Source organism: Spermophilus citellus, assembly GCF_964194105.1.
Source record: "Spermophilus citellus genome assembly, chromosome: 15".
Classification (NCBI taxonomy): domain Eukaryota; kingdom Metazoa; phylum Chordata; class Mammalia; order Rodentia; family Sciuridae; genus Spermophilus; species Spermophilus citellus.
The window spans coordinates 75602620-75614771 of record NC_138195.1 but is presented as its reverse complement, the minus strand read 5'-3'; the positions used below and the strand labels follow the sequence as shown (position 1 = coordinate 75614771).

The 12152-nt window shown below is 39.2% G+C and overlaps 1 protein-coding gene across 5 annotated transcripts in view; it reads left to right on the top strand.

Annotated features, from left to right (window-relative positions):
• SORCS1 (sortilin related VPS10 domain containing receptor 1) overlaps window positions 1–12152 on the top strand; it is a gene marked incomplete at its 3' end in the record, with an annotated part of 491305 nt that overhangs the window by 376306 nt on the left and 102847 nt on the right. For all 5 annotated transcript variants that reach the window (XM_081268499.1, XM_081268498.1, XM_081268500.1 and 2 more), the window contains exons 7-9: window positions 1974–2092; window positions 4015–4104; window positions 9430–9609. In XM_081268499.1, coding sequence (XP_081124625.1) covers window positions 1974–2092; window positions 4015–4104; window positions 9430–9609 — 389 coding nt within the window. The remainder of the gene's footprint in view (window positions 1–1973; window positions 2093–4014; window positions 4105–9429; window positions 9610–12152) is intronic.

Genomic DNA, 12152 nt, shown 5'->3' with positions numbered 1-12152 from the left:
GAACTAAGCAGCTAGTAAATGGCCACAGCAGAACTAAGCTCAGATCTCAAAGTCACAGATTTTCATCATCTCTGACCTCAAGGTACCTTTTGAGAAAATTAAGTAACTTAAAGGCATCAAAAAGGTCGAGTGGAGTGTGAAATTGCACAGACGTTGTGTGTTATAGGGGGGGCCATTTGGAGAAGAGATGAGCCCCAGTTATTGTTTTTAAGGAAAAATATCCTGAGTTATGCTCTAAAATGGAACCACAGGAAGGTCTGGGAAAAGGAGACAGGAAAGAATCAGCAGAGGTCCTCTCTTTAGTTCAGCTTAGGAGGTAGTTTCACCAGGAGCAGATGGGGTACTTGGGAGCTACCCCCTACCCACAGAAGGCAAGATGATGAGGAAAGCCCTGTTTCTTCAGGTGCCTGTGAGCTTATCAGCAATTACATCTTCTTTGGTCAGATGGGGGCCAATGTACATGCCGCCCCCTAGTGGCACTTCTTGTTGAGCATGGAATACCCGAAGTGAAGGTGGTCATAACCCACTTGAGTCAAATGTGTGAAAGATGATATGTCATGAGCTTTGTAATGTTTTGAACAACCAATAAAAAACCTCAACCCTGCTGATTTCTTTAAAATTATTTAGTTAATACTCATGTCCTCTTCAATGTGCTACTGTCCATCCCCTTTCCATATAAGTTGTGGCCCTCATATATTTTCACTTAGAACAGATTTCTGCATGTGTCTATAATTCTTAAAATCAAATTTACCCATCCATTTTTAATTAAAACTATATATTCCAATAAAGAGGTGTTGTTCAACATAGAATCATTTATTGCCTATTATGTTCCAGGAACTTAAGGCTTGGGTAAAGAAAAAAGAAAAATAAAGTTACCTGTCTCCATGAAGATTACATTCTAATTGGGAAAGGATACAGAAAAAAATACTAACATTTGTTATTGTTAGATATTCCATGGAGGGAATTAATGGGATGGCATATAATACAGAGCAGTCAGGGAAGATCCTTAGAAGTAACTGTGACCTGAAATCTAGAACCTTCTTTGGTAGCAGCCTGGGGAGAAGCACTGTAGGCAGAGACAAATAAAATGCCTCTGATGTGGTGGAAAGTTTGGCCAAGTTCCTGAACATAAAGTAGGCTGAATTAGAAGACTCACAGCAAGAAACAAAGAGATCAGTGTGGGAGGAAGAAGGAAGTTGGAGTGGTGGGCAGTGCAGATTTTGAATTTATTCTAGGTGCAATGAGGCAAAAGCCATTTTAAGTAAGAGCTGAAACTATCTGATTACATAGGGGTCAGAATAGTGAGTACTGAGAAACAAAAATAGCTTCCCCAATACCACCTCCTTCCAGCAATGGAGACGGAATTGATGTAAGAGTGATTTATCAATATGGAGACTGTGCTTATCAGCAGGTGTAATTTCTAGTGAGATCCAGGGCTCAGTTTACTCATCTATAAAAGTAAGAACAAAGTTTTTGACTCGTGGGAATCCCTCTATTCTGTTTGATTTCTAATTCTTAGAAGAAACATGTTTATATTATTAAAGAATCATTATTTGTAACAACAGCACTTCCACCTGAGACGGTTAATAACTTAATATGTTTCCCTAATTCTGTCAAAGGTGAGACTGTGGAGGGGAAGCCTGCTAAAGAGAAGAATGTAACTACGAAATCACAAGCATTATTAAATGTCAGTTTGGGAAAATATTTTCACTAGGTTTTGGGGAAAAAAATTAAAGAACAGATATTTAGTATTCTGGTATGGCAACAGTTGGTGAGACCACAGGGAGAGGGTACTGTTGGTAATTGCAAGGGAGTCCAAGAATAATGATAATAATCGTAACAAAAATGACAGCAATTACCAATGTGAAGATTGGAGGTTTGTTTAAAGACATGGAGATGGCAAGGGAAATATATACCATCTACCCTGACTCTAAAATGCTACATGTATACCTCCACCACATTTTTTTTTTCAGATTCACAATACCTTACTTGCCGAATGCAGAACTGCACAGAAACCAACAGAAATAAACCTTTCCCAGGCTACATTGACCCAGACTCTTTGATTGTCCAGGATGATTATGTGTTTGTTCAGGTAAGAAAGATCCACTTGTACCGATTGTCCCAAAGGCATTTCTCACTCTTATTTCTGTCTATGTCACAGCGTTTCCACCTGCTCACATGGCTTATGAGTAAAAATGGAAGGAAGGGAGGGAGGAAAGAAGGAAGGAAGGAACATATGGAGTGGGAAGCTTCTGTACATGCTGATCCTCAGGCAATGTCTAGAGAACCACATCAGCGGGTCACACAGGCACTACCTTGAAGCAGGAAGGTGGCCTCCAGAATGACACACAGTTCCATTTGTCCCTTCATCTGATTTGTAGAGCAGCTCCCAGTCATTGCATGACTGTGCAAATATGCCAGGCTCTTCTATCAGGGGAATACCAAGCTAGTCATCTCTTTCCTGGAACCAATTTAAGAGTAGGGAGAAAGGTTGGAAGGGAAACTGTGCTGCCTGGAGGGAGTGGGCAGCACAGGCCAGAGTAAGAGTAATCAACCGTGATTGTCAGGACTGAATGCAGTTAGCATAAAGAGACCTTGCATGAGATGTGCTCAGCCAGGCTTTTCACTTCCTAAGAAAGTGAAAAAAGGGAAACAGTTTCCTTAGTGGATAGAAGACACTGGGAGTTAGTGTGTTTTGCTTCTCTGGAGCAATTAAGGAAAATGTTAGTTCTGTATGAACAATGCATTTAAATATTCAGTTATTGCTTTCCATTAATAATGAAAAAGGTATAATTTCTAAATAGCTGATGCATACTGTGTATCTGCACATATACATACGGACAAAAAGTTTTGATTCAGAAGATTTAATCTCATGCTTTGAGGAAGGAATTTTTTAAAATGCTCCATGTCAGCCTCTATAATTTTAAGTGTTTCATAAATGATCACACACACACACACACACACACACACACACACACACCATTTCCTTCTTTTTCAGGGAAATGAGTAATGAATACTCCCATAATTTCAAATGACATTCAAACAGTTACATACATTGGTCTGCCTAATTCATTTCTCTATCAGTGCTTCTCCCAGGAACCTTTTCTAGTAACCGTTTCTAATCCGCATTTGTAATTTGCAAATCAAAATCAATTCAGCATTCATACATAGTTTGCTATCGGTGCCACTTTAAACATGACTCTCTCTAACCCACAAAGAGGACTAAGGGGCAATCTGCGCATAATGGCCAAGCAGATGATAACTTTCCTGTCACACTCCTGAGTGTCTGATGAACGTTACCCCAGGTATTTGTTGACATTCTAAATATGCAAACTCTCACTAACGTTTCATGTCCAGGTATTCACATAGATTAAGAGCAGCAAACAAGGAGAGAGATGCTGGCAGAGACTGTGTCCAGCCTGGTGCCTGTGCCTACGGGGAGAATATAACCCTTCTTTCTCTCTCTCCCACCCATCAGGATTCAAATTTTCCCAATTTCTTTCTAAAGAGACCTAAAATGGATTTGGACCATGATCTTGGCTTGCCTTTCTGCATAGCATGCCGGTGTTTCTGTCTGTGGGATGTGCCCACAGTCATCAGTGTGACTTCATCAAAAGGGACCCTGGTGCTCCCCTTCCACTATTCAACCAGAGCCATTTCCTTCTGGTATGGCAAAGGCACCTGTTATAGGGCTGGAGAGCTGGGCTGGAGCTGATATACTCTAAGGCTTATATCATTTGGAAACAAAAAAACCTGAGAATGTTTTCTGGCTTCTGAGCTACAGTGCAAATTAAAAGAATTATATTTTTGTACAGTGGGTTCACTTTGGGCCTCTGACTAATACACATACCGTGTGTTGGCTGATTTTTGAACTAAATGCCAATTCTTTACACTTGCCTGCACGGGCATCCTTTCTGCTGTGTGGGCAACCAACTCCTTCCATTCAGGTAGCACTTCTGTGACCTGCGACCTTTATGGTAGAGCTCTTCTTACAACCTTGTTTTTATAATACAGCTGACGTCAGGAGGAAGACCACATTACTACGTGTCCTACCGGAGGAATGCGTTTGCCCAAATGAAGCTTCCGAAATACGCTTTGCCCAAGGTATACCCTGATTGGCTTTTTCCATTTCACTACTTTCTCTGATTCACATTGTCCTGCCTCCACTCTGTTCTCGGAGACCTTTTTAGTCTCTCACAGTCAAATCTTTCTTATCACCCCACCTCTGTTTCTCAAGCTGGACTTGCCTTACTTTCTTGTTTGCCAGTGTTGCTCCTTCCTTTCTCTCTTGGTGCCCACGCACCCCCCCCCCCAATCAATCCCTTCCTTTCTTTCATTATCTCTCTGGAATTCTTGCTTTAGGAGCATCCAAATAAATTAATGGTTTCCTTTTGCTTTTCATTAGTAATGATTTTAACAGGATGCCTTGATTTTTTCTATAAAGACAGAGACAATTTATTTGGATTCATTGTATATCAGCTCAACATGTGGAACTCATTTCTATCCCAATTTATTGTTACTATTTGTTTATTGAGAGGTGTTGCAATCACATGACAGCATTATTTCTCAATGGGACTTACTAAACGGGATAGTCTTTAGAGTTCTGAAGCACAGCTAATTTTTTAGACTTCCCCAAACATTCCCCTTTGAACATAGTGGTATTGGGAAGTTAAAGATCCTCAACCACTGGCAACCCCAGGCGATCTTTCCGGAAACACTAAAAAACTACGTTGATATGGAGCGCCACCTAGTGGAGGTCAAACTGATGTGGGCATTCAGAGCTGTCTGTTTGAGAGAGCACCAATGTATTTTAAGTGCCCAATTTGTTAATGTATTGGCGCTTAATCTTAGAACAAGGGAGATACATGTGTAAAATGTTTAAGAAGGGGATTTTGAAGGTTTAAATAGAATTATAGGTGGACTTTGAGCTTTGGGGTTGAAAAGAAAACCTAATGAACTTTTTTTTTTTTTAATTGTTCAACACCGTCTCTTTCTCTTATATTTTCATCCTCTGACTTTGTAGTATGCCACCTTCAACCAATACAGATATCTGGACAAGAAATTATGCGACAGACCTAGTACAAGGGCATAGTAGGTCTTCTTTCCCTGGAGAGCAATGATAACAAGTTGCTGACTTCTCTAGGCAGAATCTCTTAGGGGGCACCCACTCTACTCCTTAACACTGAATGGGGGGATGAAAGACCCAGCCATTAGAGGTGATAAGGCACATTGAATTGCACTATTAACTCCAAGGATCTATCTCCATGAGAGTAGCTATTATTATTTTCAGCTGCTAAGAGATCAATGACTGTTGTAATTGCCCAGACCCATGTATATGCGTTGGAATACACGTTTAAGCACTTCTTCTCTTGATTTGACTTAACTTTTTTTTCTTTAATAAGGTAAGAACTTACAACATTGAAGTTTGGCCTTGGAAGAAAATTGGATGAAGTTTGTTTGTAACAGGAAGACAGAGTGTTGTTAAATCACACTCGATAATCTATTAGGAAGGTTCTTGAAAGAGATGAACATATTACCTCAGTAGATAAAACAACAGTTTCCCTCCTAGTGCTGAAATAAATTGTGATTTCTCTGACCCCCCCCCCCCCCAAAATGAAATAGTTGACTTGCAAGATTTGTACCTTTGAAAATAAGAATTACACTCAATGCAGAGAGCTGCTCTGGTCCAGGCAGCTTGTGGAATTGAGACCAGATCAAGAACCTGCAGCTTCGAGGCACTCAACTTGGGCTCATCCTGGGGTGAATGTACTCTCTGAGTAAACTAAATCTGAGCCAAAACCAAATGCTATTTGCCACAGACTTGAGGCTAGAACTAAAGTCTTTGGACACCCATGCTAGTGTCTTTTATACATATTTTATTTCTTTAAATGTAAATGAATAACTTCTGTTGTTAAAACATAGCATCACTGTCCTTCCCTCAAATCTGATGTATCACCAGGGGCATGGAGAGTAAACGCCTATTGACTTCTGGGAATCCCCAACATGGTAGTTTAAAATCAAAGAAGCTTGTGTGGACCCATAGCTGGGAGATTTGGAAGAAAGACATTTTGCATTGCTTGGTCACAGCCATCATGCAGATCACGGCTGACAGTGGCCTCCAGTAGCATGCAGCCAATCTGGAAGGAAAAGCTCTACTCTGAATCCAAATTGGCCATCTATCCCCTCCCTCTGCTCTTCCGAATGAGTGTGTTCATGGCTCAGGCTCCTTTGAGCACTAAGGATAAAATGCAGTGTCTAATTTGTCCTGTCCCCACAGAAAATGGGAGCTGATATACAAATGAATGGATTATTGGGTCCAGGTGTGTTTTATTGTATAAAGCAATGAGATGCTCCATAACAATCCCATTAGACCTTCAAAAAGAAGGAGAAGTGATCTGTGGCAAAGGCCCATATATTTCCTGGCCTTCATCCAATCCGGGGCTTATGGGACTTTAAAGGAAGGAAGCTCGTCTCTGACCAAAGGAATTGAGACAAACCAGCACGTTCATGCTCAAATCTTCTTTAATCACCTATTGCCATTTGTCAACTCTTAAAAACCAGAGTTACCCAGAACCGTGTTTACAACATATATATATATATATATATATATATATATATATATATATATATATATATATATATGTAAAGAATAACCAAGGAGCAAGCTGGGTAAATTTTAATGTTGCCATTACCATTAAGAACATGTGGTCCTCTAGATCAGAGAGACAGAGTGACAATCTTCCTTTGCTTGACTTACTGGGGGCTCATTCTGAGCTACTCAAGTGAGATAAATGAGGCAATACATATGAAAGTGCTTGGAGCATTTTGGAGGACAGATACTCTATAAAAGCAAGGTAATATTATTATTAGTATGGATCTGGTTGTCTCCATGGTGGAAGATCGATGTGTACCAGAGTGCAGGGGGGCACGGAGGCTGTTTGATTTGCAACAGAAGACCCAGATGGGAACCTGGATCTGTCACTAACTTGCTTTGAAACCTTGGGTGGCTGATTTGTCAATTTTTCTTTTCTTCATTTTTTTTTAAATAAGGCGCTTAGATTTAAAATATTATTTTCTCAAATGTGTTACTCAGAATGAAATGTCCTCAGTGATGTTCTGCAAAAATTTGGTCCTATGATAATATAAATTTAAAGGAATAGACTCCATTATATGTTCCTTCCCTAGAGACTAACAGGAGCTCACTGGTATGCTGAAGAACCTTGAATGTACTCTCAGCAAGAAAGATCTTTAATTCAGCATTAATTCAGAATTTTACCAAAGAGCCCCTACTTTCCTTTTTATATCTTATTAAAAACCAACAATGCTGTTTTCCTACAGATCAGTTATTAAAAATGCTTTAATAGAAAAGGTATAAGATCCTATGTTAGTCTAAAATCATGTGATTCAGTGAAAAAGAAAGAACACATTTTTCTGAAGACAAGGAAGATTTAGGCAAGATGGAAAAAGAAAGGTGACATTTAAATATGTTTGGCTTTTTAATTGAAACATTTAAGACCAACATCGTTTTTAAAAAGGCTGTTCAATGTAATTAGAGTGTATGAAGAGAAAGAGAGATGTTCTCAGCCCATGTCTAGAGATGAAAATTTTAATCTACTATCATTATGTGACAGATTCTCTTAAGTGATCTGGAACTTGATGCATCTGTGCTTCAGTTTCAAATCTACAAAACAAGCATCTCTGCAAGGTGGGATTGTATAGATGATCTGCTTTTGTTCCCCAATCAAAGATGACTTAATATCTATAGCAAGGCTCATAGAAATTCTCCTGTGCAAATATTCACTCCAAAGGCACAGACATATAGATATACTAGGACCAGTTTACTCTTGAAATAGAGTAATTTGAATTCGGGGATTATATTATATTGTTGAAGGAAGGAAACATGAACTGGGAGTAGTTTTTTGACAATTTTAAATGCCAGGGTAAGGACTCTGGTCTTAGCCTTATAGAGAATGGGGAGCCATAGAGGGTTTGTCCCTCAGTGGACAAAGGAAGGGCAACCCTGGGGCTCATTTGCACAGCTAATTTCATTAGAAAGAAAGAAAACATTTGGATGAACCACCTTTTGTTGAGAGCATTAGTGAAGACAAAATAGAAAAGCCAACTCACCTTGCCTGATCAACAAGGGGGATAAAAGTGGTCCCTTAACTGAAAATAGCTACCATTTATAGAGCATATGCTAAGTACTGGGCACTATTATAAGTGTATTAACACTTAATAACTACTTTTTTCTTCACAATGCAATGGGGACACCTGCTATTTTTATCTCTATTTTGCAGGTGAAAATTCTGAGCACAGAGTTCCACCTGCATTGGCTGAATTAAAGAGCCAAGATGTGAATTCCAGTTACAAGGGCTGGGGTGATAGCTCAGTGGCACAGCACTTGCCTAGCATACTTGAGGCCCAGGGACCCAGCTTTGCAGGAAAGAAAAGAAAAATAACTTGAGTGACAATGAAAAATTTAGTATAGAGGTGAAGGAGAACTTTCCAGCACTAGGATTGTTACTAAAGAATGATAGCCAGATATCCTGAAGTGTCTGAGGACAGAGCCAGGTCCATTTCTGAAGATTTGAAAGAGAACATAAAGGCCAAGAATCTTTCCACATTTTTCTTCTTCCCTTGTGATATGTATAGCTTCGTATTTGGAAACTTTTTTTCCCTTTGTTTTTATTTTTAATTTTTGGAAGTTGTATTGTGTCTATTGATTTGGGAAAAATAAAAGGCAGCTGAGAGCATGTGAACAGGTATCCCCTAAAAGAGACAGGGACCCTTGGTTGGGGATGGCAAGCTCTTGTCTGTGTTAGAATCCACTTCTCCAGAGTTCTGAACAAGGGGAAAGGGTTTGGAATTTCACCCAGATGCAGCTGCCCCCTGCTTACTATTAAAGGATCTTATTAAGATGCATATTTTGATTTCATAAACGGGCACTGAAGTTCTGTGTATCTAACAAGCTTGCAGATGGCATCCATTTTCTTAGTCTGTGGACCATGGTAAGAGATGAAGGGTTTTCTCTTTTCTCTCTGTTCCTGCAGACTTTCCTCATATTTGCCTCACATAAGATTTACTATGTTTAAACTTGACAAATACATCAGAATGATTGGTTCTCCATAGTCATATATATTTAAGACAGTATTCTTCAAATTCTCTAATGAGGATATTAAATTATAACTGAGCCACTAAGCATCTCTCTTATTTTTTCTCATGATCTTACTGCCTGACCTCTCACATGATGAAGAAAATATATGATTAACCCTTATCTAATTATTATTTTTATATTTGCAACTGGATGCTCTCTGTCTTTCATCAAAATGCTGATTCTGATATACTTCAGTAGATCCCAAGCTTATTAGATGCATGCCAGTTAATGCATAAAACTCTTCTTCCCTCTTCACTTCCTGTATCTTCCTGCAGGATATGCATGTCATTAGCACAGATGAGAACCAAGTGTTTGCAGCAGTCCAAGAATGGAACCAGAATGATACCTACAACCTCTACATCTCAGACACCCGAGGTGTCTACTTCACATTGGCCTTGGAGAATGTCCAGAGCAGCAGAGGTCCTGAGGGTAACGTCATGATTGACCTCTATGAGGTATGTCACCAGGTACATGTGGTCACTGAGCTATAGCAGTGACTGGACTGGCCAAGGAAGAGCCAGCGCCAGTCGTTGGATCATTTTATTACTGTTTCCATGTGCAGTCTCATTGCACTTGGGAGTTGAAGGGATTTATGGAATGTTTTTGTTAGTTAATTTGCAATCCACAGAACTCTCTGGGAGGCATTCTCTTTGACCAAGTCTGCAAGATGTGAAGGCCCAGAGAGGACTTGGAGAGTGTCTGGGTAGATAGACAATGAAAGTGTTTACATAAGTGTGTTCCACACATGGCATTTGAAAATAGTTTGACAAGGCCGACAGGGTGCTGTGAGAAGAACCAGTGGGCAGAACTCCTTTATCTCTCTCTGAAGAGTGAAAGGATCAGGGACATCTTGGCATGACATCAGAGCACACTTTTTAACTCAGTGACTTCCCCTAGCTAATGTTCTTCCTCTTCCTGGACCAGAATGTGAGATAAGATTAAGAGGTTTTTTCCCTCCAAAATCTGGGAAAAGTAATTTAACAAACCACAACAAAACCAGAGCTTTCTGGATTCCCCAAGGGAACTAAGGCTCTTCATTCCTCAAAATAATACAAATTCAAAATAAATTCATACACTTTGGATCAACCAGTTTTTATGACAAACACCAATGCTTTAATTGCCTTTTAAGGCACAGTTGGGTAGAAAGAAAGCTAGTATTTGGGGTTGTATTTTAGCCATTTGCCAGTCATATCATGCACCAAGAAGAATTTATAATGGGTTATAATGTGTCATTTTAAAAACATGCAGGATTTAGAAAATAATATCATACCTATATTCTCTCTGAGAAAAAAAAAATCTAAAATGGATTTAAACATGTAGTATCCTAATGTCACAATCATTTGGTGGAGGGTAAATTCAGGCTTTCAAGTAGTTGTTTGTATCCAGGATGAAAGGAACCAATTTCACTTACAAAACTCAAGCCCATCATTGTAATTCCTCTTAGTGATTTCTATTTTCCTTCCCCTTCAGGAACTCGTAGAGATGTCTTCTAGGAAATAGATTTCTCTGTATGTATAAAGGCTGGTTAATAAATGGTCTGCCCAATTCATTGTCCAAGTATTTATGATGCAATTATGACAGACTAGCAAGGGACATGATTTGTGTGTATGTATTTAGAAAAAATGTACTGCAAACTTTTCCCACTTTCTCTCCTGCCCATGTTTCAGGTAAATATAGTATCTTACATCTCTGCCTCAAACTGAACATGTATTCTGGAAAACATTTACATACTCTGGTGATTTAGTTTCAAATTCCCTTCGGATGAAATTTAATTTAGAGGATAGATTTTAGATTCAGGTTGCCTGGGTGAAAACCCTTGCTATACCATTTGTTTGTAGTTTTGAGCCAAATCTATACTCTCTCAGCCACAGTGTCCTTGTTTAAAATATGGAGATAAACACAGGACTTCCAGGATGGAATCTCTCTGAGAATGAAATGAGTTAATCCTTGTACATGTTGAGTGCAATACCTGGAATACAGTAATGCTCAACAAAATGTAGATGACATAATTAATATGTTCCAAAGAGTCTAAACATCAATATAATCTTGTACTCTTGTAGTCTTCAAATATGCTCTCATTGTTTAAATGTTCAATACATTTCCATTATTTTGTATTTCTACTTCTTCTCATATTGCAATTAGCATTATGACCATATGTCCTTTTTTTTTTTTTTTGACACAAACTAGTTGACTTCTTATAAGCAAGCATAAATTGTCACATTGCTTTCCTCCTTTGTAAATGCCCTGTGGACATTTAAATTTGAAGTGTGTTTTGTTGAAATGCCACACATTCTCTTCCCTGGATCCAGCATTTACAATGGAAGTGTCTTCAGGTGTCCAGCTTTTGTGATATCACACCAGCTGCCCCAGCCTAATTGCCCAGGGTGCTTTCTTGGGTCTAGTTGTGTTTGGTCTCTGGAGTACATTTTCTGATTTTTTCAGGTAGCTTTCTGATTATTCTCTCCTCTTTTATCAAGTCCATTCAAAATAGAGTTTCCTGATACATTTTGTTTTCTGCCAGAAGTAAAGACCATTTTAATTGGTCCCTTGATAATGGGAAAGATGACAGATCTGAGCAGGAATGACTTTGCAATGTCTTGTTATTTGCGATTGTTTTCATGGATTGTTTTCTGAATTCAAATGTTGGCATGGGTATGGAATTAGAATAGGAAGCAGGGTGACCTCTGGACATGGCAAACATTCCTTTGTTAATCCTGCAGTTCCCCTTTGTGTCTCTCTTGCATTTGACTCTCTGTAGGGAAACTGCTGCCTCTGATTATCATCACTTTGAGCAGTGGTGTGACTGTATTATGTAAAGGTGTTCTGCATCCTTGGGCCTGGAGCGAAGCATCTTTGTTTTATTAGCTTGACAGTTCACAGCAACTGGAATTGAAATTGATGTGATCAGAACGGCAGTGCCATATCTGCTGATTACCTAGATGCAAAGAATATTGGTGGACACGGAGCCTGGCACAAATGTTCCCTTAAATCTGATTGT